The 17,679-nt window shown below is 40.5% G+C and overlaps 1 protein-coding gene across 1 annotated transcript in view; it reads right to left on the bottom strand.

Annotated features, from left to right (window-relative positions):
* The window catches only part of ANKFN1 (ankyrin repeat and fibronectin type III domain containing 1), a 132,883-nt gene that overhangs the window by 58,982 nt on the left and 56,222 nt on the right, over positions 1 to 17,679 (bottom strand). Inside the window, exons 5-7 of the mRNA XM_045773607.2 lie at positions 10,409 to 10,506; positions 7,739 to 7,829; positions 2,261 to 2,368 (exon numbers count right to left, since the gene is read on the bottom strand). Of these exons, the coding sequence (XP_045629563.2) occupies positions 2,261 to 2,368; positions 7,739 to 7,829; positions 10,409 to 10,506 (297 nt within the window). The remainder of the gene's footprint in view (positions 1 to 2,260; positions 2,369 to 7,738; positions 7,830 to 10,408; positions 10,507 to 17,679) is intronic.

Raw genomic sequence — 17,679 nt, 5'->3', positions numbered from 1 at the left:
TAGTGCCTCCTTTATACCCATCCCCCATCTAGCCCATCGCCCCACCCACCTCCCTCCAGCAACCCTCAGATTGTTCTCTGTAGGTAAGAGTCTGTTTTCTGGTTTGCCTCCCTCTTGTAGTTGAGTATTTCAAATAACAATTTTGTAGTTTCTCTGTATGTAATACCTAATTATCCTTGGTTTATCATTTGAGACAGAGTAATGTTAAATTATCTTAAAAATCATTCTTTTTTTTTGGTATGAGGTCATTTCCTTTAACTTGGCATATAATAGGTCAGCATTTCCCAAAGTCTGTGCCTTGGAACACTAACTCTGTGAAAAAAGTTTCACAGTGACTTTACAAATAAGTTTGGAAAATGCTTGGTTAACCAAATTCAAAATGTCTCTTTATTAGAGTCTTTAATATTGTAATGCCAATTTTACATTTCCAGGAAAGGGATATATAATGCAATATTTTCCAAACTTATTGACCAGAGACCCCTTTTCAGCTGAGCATCTTAAAAATCAGAAAACACTCGGTACTGTTTAAGTGTCCAGAGAACATTTAAATATAAAAAATATTTATCATTTTTGGGAAGTTCTACTTATACCTTACTTAAATTTTTCCTGACATTGTGTGCATATTTACATTCCTGTGGGGGAATAGCATATACATGATAAAAGTTGAATAGAAACTATTGAAATAATTGGGTTGTCTAGATAATTGTTCCTTGATTATTAGATAGTAACCTAATAGTATACGGAGAGCATCTAAATCCTCAGATAATATGAAAACCCCCCATTCTCATGAGTAGTTCTAGTTTTCCCCCTCTGGTAAAGACCAAACATGAAATGACTTATGAATTGCAAGGAATCATCTATTCAGTTGCTTTATTACCTTTCCCTGCCATGTAAGAACCAACTGGCAGGGGAATGATGGAGAGGCAGTGGAGAGAACGGAGCCTAGATAATGCCTGGCCTGCTTAAATGAGCCCCGATAACAGAGAACCGAGTATACGTTGGTCAGTGTGGAATTGTTAAGGCCATGGTATGGGTAAAGTTTTCCTACACATCTGGGAATGAGACCCACTTGGATTTCTTTCTCAGCTTCTTCCATGCACATTTACATTTTCTAATGAACTACTCATTAAAAGAATATTACTTTCTTGCAAACACTTGTCCTCATTTCTAGCTATGGCCAACATTTCTGAAGAGCTCTGTTGTTACAGCTATACAGTAATTGGGACCAACTGTTTGCTAATACCAAGTATGATTTTTTATACCTAGTTCAAACTCAGCTAGCGTCTCTTAGTTTCAACCATGGATTTCTTACCTAGCTGGCCCAGCAGTGCCCTGAATCTAGAGAGTGCAATGCAGTTGGGATCTGATGGGTGAAGGAGCATGGAAAATGAAAACTTTATGGAGGCTTTAATTCTCCAAATAAAACTAAGTGCCTGTTCCACGAATCATTACAGAGATCAGAAACCTGACCCTGTCCCATTTGAATAGCCCAGATAGAAGTTTTTAAAAGCCTCTCAGAGATTTTCTGGGTATAGTTGGCTAGGTCTAGAGATGTGTGTGCTCTCCTTTCTCTTAAGCAGTAGTACAGGGGAAGATTAAAATTTAGGGTGAGATCAAGATCTAGTGCCCGTCCCGATGTTCAGGGCAGGACACAAAAATGAGGTGTGGCAGGAAGATTGCACTTAGAGACAGAAAACCTAGGTCAGGATCCTGATTTTGTCTTTTCCTGGCATTGTGACCTTGGTCCAAGTCACTTAGCCTTAGTGGTGATTGCCAAAATGAGGATGAAAAAGAGACCGTGGATGGGAAATTGCATTGCCAGCTTTATTGCAAATATACATGAAGATTTCTTGTTGCTGTTAAAATCGGCTAAACTTCCTCAGGGATGCTCACGGAATTTTCCTTAGGGCTGAGAAGTTTGAGGGTGAATATCCCAAAGACCCAGCACACTGAGGAGTTTTGTGAAGGGACAATTCAAAGGGAAGGAACTACTGGCAGCTGCTGTTTTTCTTGAGCTTTTTTTTCAAACTGTTTGCATTGGAGAGAGGGTGAGAGAGAAAGAGAGCGAGGGAATGAAGGAGAGGGAAGTCTCTTCTGAAGGGTTAAAGCAAGATAGTGCTGTAAAGTGATTCCAGATGTACAAATATTAATATCTCTCTCTCCCTGATGAATGAGAAGGTATGACCCAGTTAGGAAACTGCTAACATTACCGGCGCCACCGAGACCTAGTCGATGGCCCAGCGCAGATTTTTATCCTTACCCCGGCAACTATAATGCTGATGGAGGGCTCGGACCTGCTGCAGCAGACCTTCCAAAACTTCACTCTGTCCCCTGTGTCTGGGCTCTCTGTCGTCATAGTCTTTCCAGTCTATTGAACAAAAGAAACAAACAGAACAAAATTTTAATGTGGGGGAGGCCTCTCCCCTGAGGCATGGCCTCAGGAGTTGGGTTCTGCTCACACCCCCAGACTCTGGCTAAGCACCCAGCACTTGCACAGCTGGCAGGCAGTGCCAAAAGTTTGGGGCTGCCATTGTTCAGGGCCCTGTGCAAAACAGCAATTGTGGTTGGTTTTCTGTGTTGGGCAGTTTTAGGGCAAGAGAAAGTGGTAACTGAAGGCCAAAAGAAAACAGGGGCTCTGGGAATCCAGTTTCCCCTCCCCAGCTCCTTACCCTCCTTTGCAGCATCCCGGGTCCTAATCAGCTCCCCTGCCACCTCTCCACTCAGCACCCCAAATCGCAACTGGATTTCCACAGTAGAAAAGAAAGGGGTGGGAATGTGCAGACTAGATGAAATCCACAGTCCCAATGCTTTTATTGTAGGTTTCACACTTTTGGCCAAATTGACATTTCTTTCCAAGGAAAGAGCCCACGTCGGATGCCAAGAAATGGAAATCTACATTTTGCTCTAATGAATGTCTGCTTTGGTTAGCTGGCACAGCAACCCCTGCACATACTCCGAGCCACCAACCACCCTGTCTGCTCAGTCTCTAAATATACAGTATTAGCTTACATGGCAAATTTGAATTGCAATACCCACTGAGATTTTTCTCCCCCTTCTATTTTCATTCCATTTGGCTATAATGATATCAAGAGTAATAACCCGTATGGGACTAATGTCAAGATGGTAATTCTGCTGTCTCCAGCTCTGGGTTTTTTTTTTTCAGCAGGTCTGTCACTTCTTCTATCTGAAGTCCATCCCTTCTTCTGTCTGCCCCCAGCCCAGTTTTGCTCTCTCAACCTTTTAAAAGCAACAACTTAAAGCACTTCTTGGTTGAAAATGCTTTCTCTAAAAATGCTAGTCATTCTTTTCTTACTAGTAAAGCCGGTTAGTTCATGAGTGTATCTGAGGCTTAAATTCTAATTGAACCAGTTTCAAATTCTCTCCCCCCAGATTTATTTTAAAATATGGAGTCTCCCTTGTTCAGAAACTTAGGCAGATGTCCTGATGGTTAAAGTTAGGTAAAACTTATTGGTCCACCCACAGCCTAACAGTCCAGCACAGTTAGAAAGAACACGGGTTCCGGAGTCAGATAAAGCTGGGTGTGAATCCTGACTCTTCCGGCTCCTGGCTCAGTGTCTGTAACGCACTAAACTTACACCGACAGGCCCTCTACTCTGTAATGTGAAAAATGAACATAGTATCTACCTTGCAGGATTTTTTGTGAGGATGAAATGAGGGCTTTGTTAGGTATCCAGTGCAATGCTTGTTAGATGGCATGGTGTAAATCATAACTTAAAAAAGAAGGGAATTCATTGATGAAGAGTGAATTCCCTGAGTAGTGAGTATGGAAACATCATTTTTAACCCTGTCAGGTGATTCCCTATGAGGAAGGAGGCCTCAGAGATTTTCGAATTCTTCCTCCTTCCTACCCTCCCCCAGGTACTCATCTCCATTTTCCCTCTCAGAAGACGGAGGCCCAGAGAGAACTATTCCAGTTCTATGTCACTCAGCTTGTCTGGGGCAGAGCCAGGACCATAATGTAGTCTTGTGGCCTCCATATAGTGCTTCTTTCCTTATAAGTGGACATGTCTTGTTTTGTTTCTTTTGGGAAGGAGGGTCAGAGCTTGGTTGAAGTTTGTGTGGTGTGGCTTAGTTGTGGTCAACTCTGGAGACAGGGAATTGGCATAGGTGCTTTCTGTTAGACTCTGTTCCCTGTGGGCAGAAACCGTGACTTAATTTCTCTTTGCCTCAGGTTTCCTCTCTGTAAAGTGAGTTTTCGAATACTTTTTAAAGGTTGTTTGAGGTTTAAAAAAATAATGTAAGTAAAGCACCATTCTGGGCACATCAGGGCCACTCATGAAATGTTGGTGAGGCATTGTGAATAGAAGGATGGTGTTCAGGTAGCCTTGGCTAGGAAAGGTGCTTTTACTGGGAAATTTGGAAATATCTGAGGAATCAAACTCCAAGTGATCCTCCGTCTTCTCTCTAGTGTCCCTGGTATCTGGGCACAGTGATCATAAATGCTGCTATCATGGATTCCCAAAGGCTGTTAGGAGTTTATTCCCTCAGTTGGGTGAATGCGTCTTTAGTGCTCATGATAAGAGCAGTAATGTTTGCTTGAGTAAGACTTCTGGGTGGCTGAGTTATTATGTGGCCCTGCACATGCTAATACATTGTAATGAGTGTTAATACTGCCATCAATGCAAGGGGAGATGAAATGGAGCTGGCTCTTTTCAGCTGAGCCCTATTACATCAGAGGCGAGCTCAAGCTGATGACTTTATGATACACTTGAAAATTGCTAATGCTAAATTGCAGCCCAAGTGAGCACTGGACATGATGCCAAGGTTTTTGGAAAGAATGAGTTTTTCTCATAGATGTTTGGAAGGTTCTGACGACTACATAAAATAGGAGACTTTAGGGATGAGGGAGAAAATTGAAAATATATTAAGAAATCAGGAACCTGACAGGAATAAACTTAGTGTGGTAGGAAAAGAGCAGATTGTGCCACATAATACAGTTCACTGTTCTGGTAATGAGACACTTCAGTTGCAACACAATGCAGAGCTTACATTCACTGGCGATATCAGGGCTTTCCTGATCGTAACTCAGACAAGCCTGTCTGGGTCCTTTTCTCTTATTATGTACCATACCATATAACATAAGTCTATAAAAACACATTAAGGCCTTTTGTAAAAATAAAAAAAAAAGGTTTTATAGCTTACTGGAACATATTACTAAATTTTCAATTACTCTGTCATGTTAGAATACATTGTCCTCTAGTAAATATCTGAATACTGATATATGTTGCATCACAATGTCATACTCTGTTTATAAATAGAGTTGGAGTGTTTTTATATTGTTCATATTGTTCTTTTCCAAGTGATACAGCATGTCTGCAGCAACTATAATGACATGTTTTTGGATTTTAGTTCTTTGCCAGATACCCCTACTAGTCAAATGGGCCAAGTTAGAAAGCGTTGGCAGTTGCTATGTTAATTAGCAAGTGCTAAGTGACTCTTCCCGGTCCTGGAAGACTGCTCTTGTCATTCTGGAGAAAGCCCTTTCAGATAGGCTGTGAGGGAGAGTGTCTGATTAGAATTTGAAGTTTATAGAACATCTGATGTTTATAAGTAAATGCATCCATATGCCGGTTAGAATTTGCATTTGGAGTGGGAAGTTCTCCCCTGTCCTGCCTTCACGTCAAATGACACTGTCATTTTTTTTTCTTTTCTGTCCCTTCAATCCCTTCATCGATAATATATACTCTTTTTTTTCTCCCTAGAATGAGATGGTTTCCCTTAGTATCTTAATCTTGCAATATTTTTAGTTTGTGTTTCTGATGCCTTTAATAAGAAAGATGTCCAAATAAGACTGGAATAATTAAATCACCAAATGCCCATGAGACTCGGGGCCTTGGAGATCTCTGGTGTCTTGTCACCTGGTGTGTCGCTATGTGAATCCGCTAGAACCAGCAGTCAGGAATGGTTGGCTGGCTGGCTCTTCGTCTGCTCGTCTGCCTGATAGCAGAGGGCACCCGTTCCCATGGCACAGGAGACATGGCATGGGCTTGATCAGTTCAGGCTTGAATCCTGGCTCAGGCACATACAAGAGTTGTGACCTTGGACAAGGCAACATCCTCTCTGAGTCCCAATTTCCTTATTAATAGAGGAGGAGGACAGCATAGTGGTTAAGAACAAGGGCCATAGGGTTTGGGCCTGACTTCAGTGCTTGCTGATTTTGTGGTGTTGGGCTCTATGTATGCATGTGCCTCTATGTGAATAGTACTGGAATGCTATTAAAAACCACCTCAGTGCGTCGGTTATGAAGAGTAAATGAGTCAATCCAGATAAAGTTCTTAGATTAATGCCCAGCATATAATAAGTCTTATGTTGGCTCTGATGTTCAGAGTGATGCAGATGATGAAGATGATGGTGCTTAGCTATACGACAGGAACAGTGATGGAAGACCCGTGTGAGGATTCAGTGAGACGCTGATGAAAGCCCATAACGTGCCACCTGATCCATGGTTGATCCTAGGTAAAGGTTGTTATAAGACATGAAAATTACATAGATGTGTACAAAAGAAAGCTAAAGAGCCCAGTCTTATAACCCAAATATCCACTGTCAAATGTTGATAGGTATGTGCCGACAGGCCTACCTAATAATAATCAAACTCACAGCTTAAATATGTGAAAAAAATTTTTGCATTATGTTTTTACATAAAACTTACATAAGATTTCTTCCACACAATGAATTTTTTTAAACACCATTTTTAGTGGTTGCATTTTGTTCTGTAATGTGGATATGTATATATCCTACTTTATTTAACCATTGAATTAATACGGGATATTTGTTCTCCCTACCATACAGGGTATCTCACTATATCCATACACTGTTACAGTGTGAATATTTGTTCATAATGTTTGTCTGCATTTGTTTCCTTAGGTTAGATTCCCAGATATATAATTATGGGGTAAAAAGACATGACTGTTCTTATTATGGCAAATTGTGTTCCACAAAGTGTGTAGCAGTTTGTACTCTTACAAGAAGCATATGATACCATTTTAAACTATCACATTCATGAAGGTTTTTAAAAAAATGAAAACAAATTCAGAGCAATAGGCTCCTTATGCAGAAAAATCTATCATACGGTATATCTAGAGATGTTTCTTCTGTTTAATTAAATTTTCTGGTTAATAGCTACCAAATATACCGAATATAATTAATCTTCAAATAATTAGAAGAGGCTTTGCTGGGGTTTTCAGCCTCCACTACAAATGTTATATATTTATAGAGTGTAGCAGAGTGCTTGTTAGTATAAGAAAGCGTTTTCTTCTGACAAAATGTCGGGTAAATAAGATTTGCTATATCTCATTCTCTTGTCAATTTGATGTGGGTGAGGGGGTGAGGAGGAGAGAGGAGAGCTAGAATGGGCCAGCCATTCCTGCCGTGTCATTCACAACATCCCCACAAAAGCCTTGGGAAAGGTAGGATTGGACTCATTCTACAGATTGAGAGAGTTTAAGGCACTTTTGAAGGCCACACAGCTAATAAAAGGTATCATGGGTGTCAAATTCGGTCATGCTCGTTCCAAATTCCCTCTTTTCATTCCACTGAGTTGCCTCCCAGGGGAACATTTCTGCAGAGGAATCATTCATTAGGCGGCTCAGATGCTACTCTGAGGTTTTGTTAGTCCCAAGCTGTGGGGAGAGGGAATGGCAATGGTATCCTGAGGATGGATGGAGGGGGGAGTTGGAGCCTGTGGCCAGGCTTGAGAGAGTTCACAGCCACCACCTACTAGAAGGCGAGGCACATGCCGGTACCGTGGTCTGAGCAGGTCCCCATCCTTTCATGTTATAAGCCGAGACTTGAACAAAATACTGTTGGCCCTGAAAAGTATCGAAATAGAGAGAATGTATGCATTAGGAATTGTACTGAATACTTTTACTCTAGAAGCAGATTCCTTTGTCTGATTAACTCATTGATCCATTGGGAAATCCACTAGCCATGCTTTAGCTTTCTAGCTTTTCCTGACTATTACATTTATGTGTAGTGTAATACACATCTTTGGGGTGCCCTCAGTGTCTATGAGCTTTCTTCTTTCAAAATTGGAATGTCATAATTACCTTTTTTCCCCCTCCGAATTATACACTGATTATTAAAAGTCGCACAAAGTTCTGCAAGGTTTATCCAAAACAGCAATTCCTTATCTCTTTCTCCTTATTTCCCCCCCCCAGAGGCAGTCACTATCACTTTTATTAGCTGATTGACTTGCTTTTAAAATTAGCAAGTTACAATGAACTTCTTTTCAGATTAGTACATCAAAGATCTGGTTCATTCTTTTAGTGGCTGCATAGTACTTCACTGTGGGCAAATACTGTCATTTATTTAACCAGTCCCCCGATTGGTGAACATTAAGATTGTCTCCACATTTTATGCCACAATAAATAATGCTGCAATGAATATCTTTGCTCAGCTATTAAAACTTTTAAATTAATTCTTTGACTTCACTTCAATTTTAAAACCATCTTTAAAATAATGGCTTATATTCTTTAATGTCTTATGACACTAAAAATTTAGGAGTTTTTGTTTACTTATAATCTTTTCAGATGTTTTGTATGTTTTTATATTTTTGCTTTGAGAAGTTATTTTTTCCCCCCAGTGAACCCAAAGAGGCATTTTTTAAGCCAGCATTTGATAAAACATTGCTTGTGAAATTTGTAAAATAGCATCTGAAGTAAAAAACCAAACCAAACCAAAAAACAAAGAACCACTGCATCTTTGTAGAGCCTTTGCTAGAAATTTTAATAATGTTGGCCTTACCATATTATAAAGTTAATTTTTAAAAAGATTTTATTTATTTATTTGACAGAGAGAGACAGCCAGCGAGAGAGGGAGCACAAGCAGGGGGAGTGGGAGAGGAAGAAGCAGGCTTCCAGCGGAGCAGGGAGCCCGATGCGGGGCTCGATCCCAGGACTCTGGGATCATGACCTGAGCTGAAGGCAGACGCCTAATGACTGAGCCACCCAGGCGCCTGAAAGTTAATTTTTTTTAACATTAAAAATAGGTTTCTATGTACTTCAAGGTTATGGCGATTCTGCAGAAGTGTCAGTCTCCTTCTAGGCTCTTATGTGATTAGGATAGTGTCTGAATTGCTCTCATTGGACGACCAAGTGGAAAAACTTAATCCCTATAAAAATTAGTTCAAATATTAGAGAAACTCTCTATATGGAGAGTTTTCCATTTTTATCACAATATCACTTTTTCGTTTAAGCAAAGGAAATTCCCTGGGGTTCTCTTCTGGCCCTCTTCCATCATGTGAGCTATAGGGTTGGGAACCAGTCCTCTGCTGATAGCATCTCTGGGGGCCACCCACTCCGGGGTTTGTTTGCTCTGGTAATCCACAGTTTTGGCCCCTGGTGTAGACATGTGATTAGGACTAAAAGTCAAGATTCTGTGGCGGTGACCCAACCACCGAGAATTCTATTAGAATAAGCTGGTTCACACTGGAAGAGATGCAACCCCATGCAGCTTTTTAATGCCGGGTTTCAGGTTTACGCTTCACCGATGACCCTTTTAAAGGACTAATCTTTTAGAAGAACGCAACAACAACAAAATTCTCCCTCTCTCTCTCTCTCTCACTTAGAAAGTTCTAAGGTATTAATTATTTGAACTGGAGCAAAAAAAATACAGGTTTGACTGAAGTATACCTTAAAAACTTTTCTTTAAAAATGATTTTGATGATTGTTTCATTGCATTGTAACTATTTGAGGAGATACAGGGTTTCTTCCAGTATGAACGGATTTGCTAGCTGTTTTTATTTTTTGCATTTCATATGCTCATCTGGCTTGCAGTTCTATAAAGAACTAATGTTTGAGTTTAGATCGGTTAGACAAATAAGCACAGTTTGTTCCAGTTTTTCATTCACAGTTGAACTTGGTTCAGGTTACTGAGAAATGTAGTGCCGCCATATATAGTTTCTTTTCTGTGAAAGCAGATTTAGACAGATTTTTTTTTTTTTTAATCAAGGGAAAAGGATTTCTCTCAGGAAATTGTATGACTCCAATAGATGACTGATCTCAACCGAGGCTATGGGGGTGAGGGTTAGAGGAGGCTGTTATTTTTACCATCAGACAGGGAGTCAAAATTGGATCTCTCAGAGCCTTTGATCCCCCCTGAAGATTAGACTGTGATCCAGAAAGCAGCAGCTTTCAAGGCTTGCATGAGGCCAGTCTTTTTCTGATCTCTGTAGAACATGGCAGCTTACAAAACGGTTCATGCTGTCTGCTCACTCCTTTGTGGGGTTCAGATTATGGATACCAGACATATCTCACTTAACGAGTGGCAGTTGTTGCCAGAGGCCTGGGTGTTGGCAGTTGCTTCCAGAGTAGGCATTTGCTACCCAAATCCCAGCACAAACATCAGGGGCAAGGGAAGGGGAAGCCTAATGGGAGGATTTGGCATTTACCGTTCTAAGTCCTGTGATCGTGCATCTCAGGGTCTGCAGGTTTTCCATGATGATTTCTCCAGCCAAAGGACAAAAGTCTTTAGACATGCTCCATTCCACTGCAAGGAGAGAAAGAGACAGCATGAAATTCACTCATATATCAAGAAGCATCACAGAAACTCTAGCAAAAGTGTCTCTCAAAAATGCTAAGTTTGCCCTCTTTTTCCTGTATTGGAACATTTCACAATCTTCCTTGGGATAAAAAGTCAGTTTCTAAGTTCACAGTTATTTTTTAAAACTAGAGAGGAAAATAATTAATCATGGAACAGTGATTAATATATCTTCGATATACATCTGTGTACACAGGTACATATGGATATAGATACACACATGCTCAGACACATTATATGTAACAGTCCATTGTACGGACAAGACAAGTTATTAATTGCACAGGAGAAGTAAAGGGTACACTAGGACATTCCCTTCTGTTAGCACCATGCTACTGAAAGTGCTACTTCAAGGTCCCAGGGACGTTCTCATTCCAAATCAATAAGCTTCCTTTCATTTCTTTCCATGTCATTGGACACCTTCTTCTGGAAGCATTCTCTTCTTGTAGTGTCCCACACACTGCTCCCCAGGCTCTCCTCCTCCTCCTTGGTCTTGTCTTCCAGGCTTTTTCATTGGCTTCTCTTCAGCCTGAGGATTTGGGGTTTATGGCTCTCCTCTTCAGTGCTCTCCCCACACCTGACATCACTGAAGTGAGTGTTCATTCACAGTTCAACCTAATACCCAAAGTCTAACACCCCATTTTACTGTGAGGCCATGTTTTTTCATAACATTCTCCACTGGTTGAAAACACTGTGGTCAGGAAAGATAAATTGTGCCTCATCAGTATAAAGTGTCTTAAGTGACAGTTTACCCATGGCAGGGTTTAAGGCAATCCTGAATGAAGCAGGAGCTTAAGGCACATGGAAGATAAGGCCTGCACATTCTAAACCTCATGATGACAAGCTATAGGTTTTAAGTTTATTTAAGTTATATTCCCTATGACACTTCAGTACTTCAGAATTAAGCCGAACCATCCCTAAAGCGTGCTGCTTCTCTTGAGTCACACAGTCCTCTGCTTTAGGGCTGCTGCCCTCGTACCCTTGGCTCCTCCTCTGTATGTTCCTAGGAATCTAGCTTGTTCTCCTCATGCTCTAGAAATTGCTTTCCTGAAGTTCTTACTGCTCTGATTGTCCACAACAGCCTCTTCCTGGGAAAGCCTGCCACTCTGGCCTCCCTGACGTTTTGCAGCCTTCTTTCGCCTTAGTCTTGGTTGCACCCTTTCTTCCTACCTCCTGACTCTCCCTGATTCCTGCTTTCCTTCTCCCTTTGCCGTGATGTTCCTTGAGGGTTTGGTTTTTTCTCGCTTCACATCCTTTTCCCGGGCAGTGACCTTATCCACACTGCCAACGATGGCTCTCAAAACTGTAATTCTACATCCAGCCTCTCCCAGGACTTTAGACTTCCTCTTGCAGATCTCCACATGAGTGCCCGGTAGTACTTCTCTTTGCCAAAACAGGTGTCTCTTCTTGTTTTCTCAGTTTTAGCTCATGGCATTGCTATATACCCAATCACCCAACCCTGAGTCTCGGAGCATCCTTGCCTCCTCTTTTTCCCAGTTCTTCATGATCAGTTGATTACTAAACCCGGTAGGTTCTGCTTTAAAATGTCTCCCTCATAAGTTTCCCTCTTCACCTCACACTGAACTTAGTCTAGAGCAGGACTTTGTAATCACGTGCATCAATCTGCAATTGATTTTTTTTTTTTTTTTGCAAGGAGGTGTAGGCCTGATTAACTGATCAACTCTCCTAATTGATTTTTCTGTTCATCTTCTTATCCTTATACAACAGCCTGAATTATATCTTAAAATGTAGATCTCATTATTTCATTTCTCTTCCTAAAATCTTTTCATAGTGTCCAGTTGCTTTCAAAATAAAACGAAATGTTGGGGCGCCTGCATGGCTCAGTGGGTTGAGTGTCTGCCTTTGGTTCAGGTCGTGATCTCAGGGTCCTGGGATTGAGCCCTGCATAAGGCTCCCTGCTCAGCGGGGAGTCTGCACCTCTCTCTCTCCCTCTGCCTCTCCCACCTGCTCATTCTCTCTTTCCCTCTCTCTCTTTCAAATAAATAGATAAAAATCTTTAAAGAAAAACTAAAATAAAACAAAGTAAAATGAAAGGTTAATAAGGCATTCAAGGACCTTCATAATCTGGTTCCAACCTTACTCTACTATCCTCCTCCCCTGCCCTGTCTCACAGCAACGTCCTTGCTCTGTAAGTTCCTGTTACCTGGTTATTCTGTGTACTTTTCTGCCTCTGTGTCTTTTGCTCATCTTCCAACCACTGCTTGGTGAAACTCTACTAATCCGTTAAGATCTAGCAAAGTTAACTCTAAATTCCTCAGGAATAATTAAATACACCTGATTCTGTGCTCCCAAAGCCCTTTATTCATATGAAAGCAAGATTTATTACACACATATTATGCTTTATTGTATGTTTCTCTTTTTCTTGTTAGATTGTGACAAATTTGAGAATAGGAGAAATACCTTTCTCTCTCTCTTCTCTAGTACATGGATTTGTGCGTTTGGTGCATAGAATGTGCTTCCTAAATATTTTATAAATCAAATATATTCAGTTTGATTATATGCATAGATACACACACACACACACACACACACACACGCCCAGAGTAGACTGGTTTTTTCAACGAGGAGATATTTTTCTTCCTGTGAATCTTCTCCTTCTCCAGTCCCTTGCCCTTTGAAGCTCTCAGGCATGTTGTAAAATGTAATTAGAATCAAATGATTAAGATTGTATGTTAAATCTCAAATTAGGCCTACACTTCCTTATAAATATATATTCTAAAACATTTAATATATACATTATATATGTATCTATGTATGCATTTTTTTTCCAAAATATTTTATTATGCTTATGAGCTACTAGCTCTAAAGAAGCCAACTTTCTGAAAGTCAACCTGGACTTAAGGGTGCATATAACTAGCTAAAGAAAAAAAAAGGAAACCATTGAAGACATTATCACAAAACAAAATGAAAATCAGTAGCAAATTTGCAAGGGTATCTAGTAAAAGCAAGGAATACAGGAAAATTCTGGAAACAGAAATATCCTTGGTTGCCACTGACACATGCATCATTGACTGATGTGGAGGAGCTCCAAGCGGAAGGGTAAGAGTCAAGGGTTTCTGATTCCAGGCTAAGGATTCAGGGTGACTTCCTCAAAGAAGAGCTAGGGATTAGTGGGAATACCTCCAAGGAATTAGTGACAAGTTCCTCAAAGATACAGTCTTTAGAATTTGAAAGAAACTATTTTTGAGTAACAACTGTTCATGTTCTATTGAAATATGTCTTACAAAACATGTTTTAGGTGGAAAAGAGGACCTGGCTTCTTGAAAGACAAAGCAAAAAACAAATAGAACAGCTTTGTAAGGAGATACGGTACTGCTTTGGAAGTTAATAGAAAGTTTTTTTAAGCATTTAAGTCTAATTAGATCTCATATCATGAAAGAAGATTCACATGGAAGGAAAAAATCCTCTCTGTTGGAATGGACAATCTGTTCTGGGGCAACCAACAGTCTTTTTCTTCTATGTACTTCATTGGGTTGGTGGACTCTTTCGACATGAAGAAAGGAGCTTCTGGTCATTTAAAAAACCAGGGAGGGGAAACAGAGCGAGCAGGAATCACTTTGAGAGCCCACTGGGAATTCTAAGAAGGCAACTTAGCATGGTCTCTCTGGAAAGTTATGTGTAGGTAGTTTAAAGACTTAATATTAAAGCCATGAGAAAATCACTTATAAGCCTGCTCTAAATCCCTGAAGGACTGGAGCCATGTATATGAAGTTTAAAACTCTATAAGACTTATAATTTTAAGATAAAGATCAGGGCAACTGTTTCTACTTAGGTCTGGGAAATCGAAGCAGGGTTTAATCATGCAATGGCTCATAGCAGTTGGACATAAGCAAGAAAGGTACCAGACACAACCTAGGTGTTAGTATTTCTCAAAATTTGGCTCTGGCTCAAGCTGTGATTCACTATATTTATATCAAATAACTGAATATTTTAAATATGACACTTTATTATTTTAACAAATATTTCGTTTTTATCTAAGCTTTAGCAAGTAGAGTCATTGGGGAAGGAGAGTTGTAGCTGAACACCTCTGTTTACCGGATGGCAGCTATAAAAACCACGTGCTGAAAGCTTAAGAAGAAACAAAGCTCCTGAAGGTCTACCTTATTATGGTTCTTATCTAAAGTCTATAATGTGAGGAAAGAGTCACAGAGTTAGTGCAAGAGGAGAAAATCCATGACTGGAAGTGTTAGGGTGCACAAGCAGGACAGTCTACAGCGCGTGTACATTTCCAGCCTCGTGGTCTGAGTTCTGTGACTAATATGCCCTGCTTGGGCCAGTAACTCTCTTAAATTTTCAGGCCAGTTTCTTGAGCAGTAAAGACCCTTCAAAAATAAAGGCATAAAGAGATAACATTTCAGGGGCACCTGGATGGCTTAGTCGGTTAAATGTCCAACTCTTGATTTCAGCTCAGGTCATGATTTCAGGGTCCTGGGATCGAGCCCTGTGTCACGCTCCCTTGCTGAGCGTGGAACCTGCTTAAGATTCTCTCTCTCCCTTTCTCTTCACCTCTTCCCACTTATGCTCTTTCTCTCTAAATAAATAAATAAATAAATAAATTCTTTAAAAAAGAGAGATAACATTGCAGCAGTGTCTAATTAATGTCTACTTAATTGATAAAAAACATTGAAAACCTGGTATTGTCCAGGTTCTTCCCCAAAGCCCAGAGCTGCTTTATCCTGTGCACACGTCAGCAGAAGCATACCGTAAGAGGTGTACTCTTGCTTCTTACCCATGCCCTGCTTGAACCCTCCACTTCTAGCCTTCTGTCACTTGAACTCAGACCCATCGTTTTTGCTGTTTTTTCTCTTTTGGTATGCTCTCCTCTTCCCCAAAATTACCTTCCCTTTCATTCAAACGGGAGTGGTTTGAAGTCCCTTTCTTTCCACAGCTTTCCCTGGCTTTCCAAGGAAAGCTCCTTTGCCCATTTTCCCATAGCAACTTTAATATATCTCTCACGCTGCACTTGCTTTATTGTTTGGTATTCATTTTCTAAGAGATCTGCTTCCTCTGTCTTCTTTAAGTTCTCTGAGATCAGGGAGCATGTTGGATTAATGTCAATTTACAAAGCACCTGTCTGGGCACGTAGCACAGCATAGGTGGCTCAGTAACTGGTGTGTGACCTGATTACTTGATTCTCGACTTTGGAATGCTTCAAGTCTAAGGTAGATGGAAATCTGATGCTGGTACATAGAGAATAAGAAAACAGTGTCAGAATAGAAAAAAAGAGAACAGAAGTCGCTTGAGCTGCCCAGTAAGTGGTTGAGATGGAGATTAATTCCTGGCCTCCAGATTCCCAGCATCCCAGACTCTTCACTTGTCCATACTGCCACTCAGGAACCAAAAAAATAAAAGTTTATTTCCTCTCCCTATCAGCACTTCAATGGAACCAAAACGGCATTCTTACTGGCCACACTCACCCCGGCGCCTTAGCTAATGAACGGAATTTGGCTAGACTGCCCAGCCCAGCACCAGAGCATTATGAAATCCTCCCCGATCCATCTAATTGTGTAGTTTCTAACCTTTGAGGCCAACCATAGCACAAGAGGAAGAAAGAGGGAGTGAGGGACGTGCCGAGAAACCCAGAAAGAGATCAAATACAGTCATTTCTAGAGATGAGAAGATGTGTCTTGCCGAAGCATGAACCCACTCAACACTTGTGGGTTTTAAATTGGGAACTGACGTGAAAACTCTGGATCTGGGAATTCTGTTTAGCTCTGGCAAAATAACAGGTCGGAGCTGCTTGCATTTTTTATTTTAATTCCCTTGGTAGTCCTAGGAGCAGGGGCATGCATTACTTTCAAACAAGAATCTTTATTGTTTGCATAGCACACAGTCTTCCAGTTAATTAGAAAAACATTTTTTTTCCCCAAATTAAATTTCCCTAGAAAAACAATGATTTAAATTAAGGGCAAAAGGCTTTTTTTTTTTTTTTTTTGACACTAGTAAAGCCCTCCTGCACCCACTACTTCTAGAAGATTAAAAGCAAAGTTGGAATCAGAGAGCTATATTCATGTATTTATGGTCAGATTTTGTAACCACAAAAATAACACGTCCCTGTCTATACATTGTGTATCGTGATAGTTTTGCCTCCTAAATGACAGAATGACACACAGATACTGAGCAGAAGCACGGTTGTCTAAAATTCAGGGTTTTGAAAAGTACATAAGCACTACAAATAACCACAGTCTGATCTATTTGCATTTTTATTTCCCTCCTATTATGGTTCTTATCTAAATTTACTCTTTCTCTTGATCCCTTTGGCTTTCTAAATGAAAGGTGTTATCATTTGTATGATTCTTACTATTACTAATAGTTTTTTTCTCTTTCCAAGCCTAGCGTGAAATGTTTGTTGAACGAATGCCAGTTTTCCAGGGACCCAGGTGCTTCCAGCCTTTACCTTTTCATGGAGCTTCACCTCTCATTTACTGCTTTGGACACTTAACCCCGGATGCCTCCAAACGAAACTGCCTTCAGTAATTTCTGCAGTTCTGGGCTTAGAAAGTCTGAATCATTGGCATCATTAGGATTACTGGAAGCAGAAGTAACCCCCAAGCCCCAGCTCATCTAGAAATCACTTTTCTCTTTACATTTATAGGATATTTTTCCTTGGTAGATTCACCTCCTGGTTTTCCTAGAACATTAAACTAAAAGTTGGGACGGTCACGGATTTATCACAAAGTACAGAGTGCAAAATCCACTCATCATGGCACATCAAAGAGGAGGTGGTGTGACAGGGTGGCTCTGAGAGGCGGCACAGATAGGGAGACGGAGCATGTCAGGGCTTGGCCCTCAACCATGTCTGAATGGGATAAATGCAGCAGGGAGCTGGGGTTGACCCAGATAGCTTGCAAGAATGCACTGTTAAAATTTCAGGAATTTTGCAAGCTAGTGTTTAAGCACAGCCATCATGAGAAATTAAATTATATGAACTTAAAGTTAAATTACATTAAAGACAAAGACAGTAACTATTTAAAACTCATGCTCCCTATTTCACTGAATTTTGCTATTATTTATGCTCTTGAGATGATTAGATCTGTGGTCTCTGAATAGTGGAAATAATACACAATGGTGCACCAGTGCACATCTCTTTTAGGGACACTCGTT

This window comes from Ursus americanus, chromosome 23 (genome assembly GCF_024610735.1).
Source record: "Ursus americanus isolate L20-20 chromosome 23, mUrsAme1.1.p, whole genome shotgun sequence".
Classification (NCBI taxonomy): domain Eukaryota; kingdom Metazoa; phylum Chordata; class Mammalia; order Carnivora; family Ursidae; genus Ursus; species Ursus americanus.
This window is presented reverse-complemented; position numbering and strand designations above follow the sequence as displayed.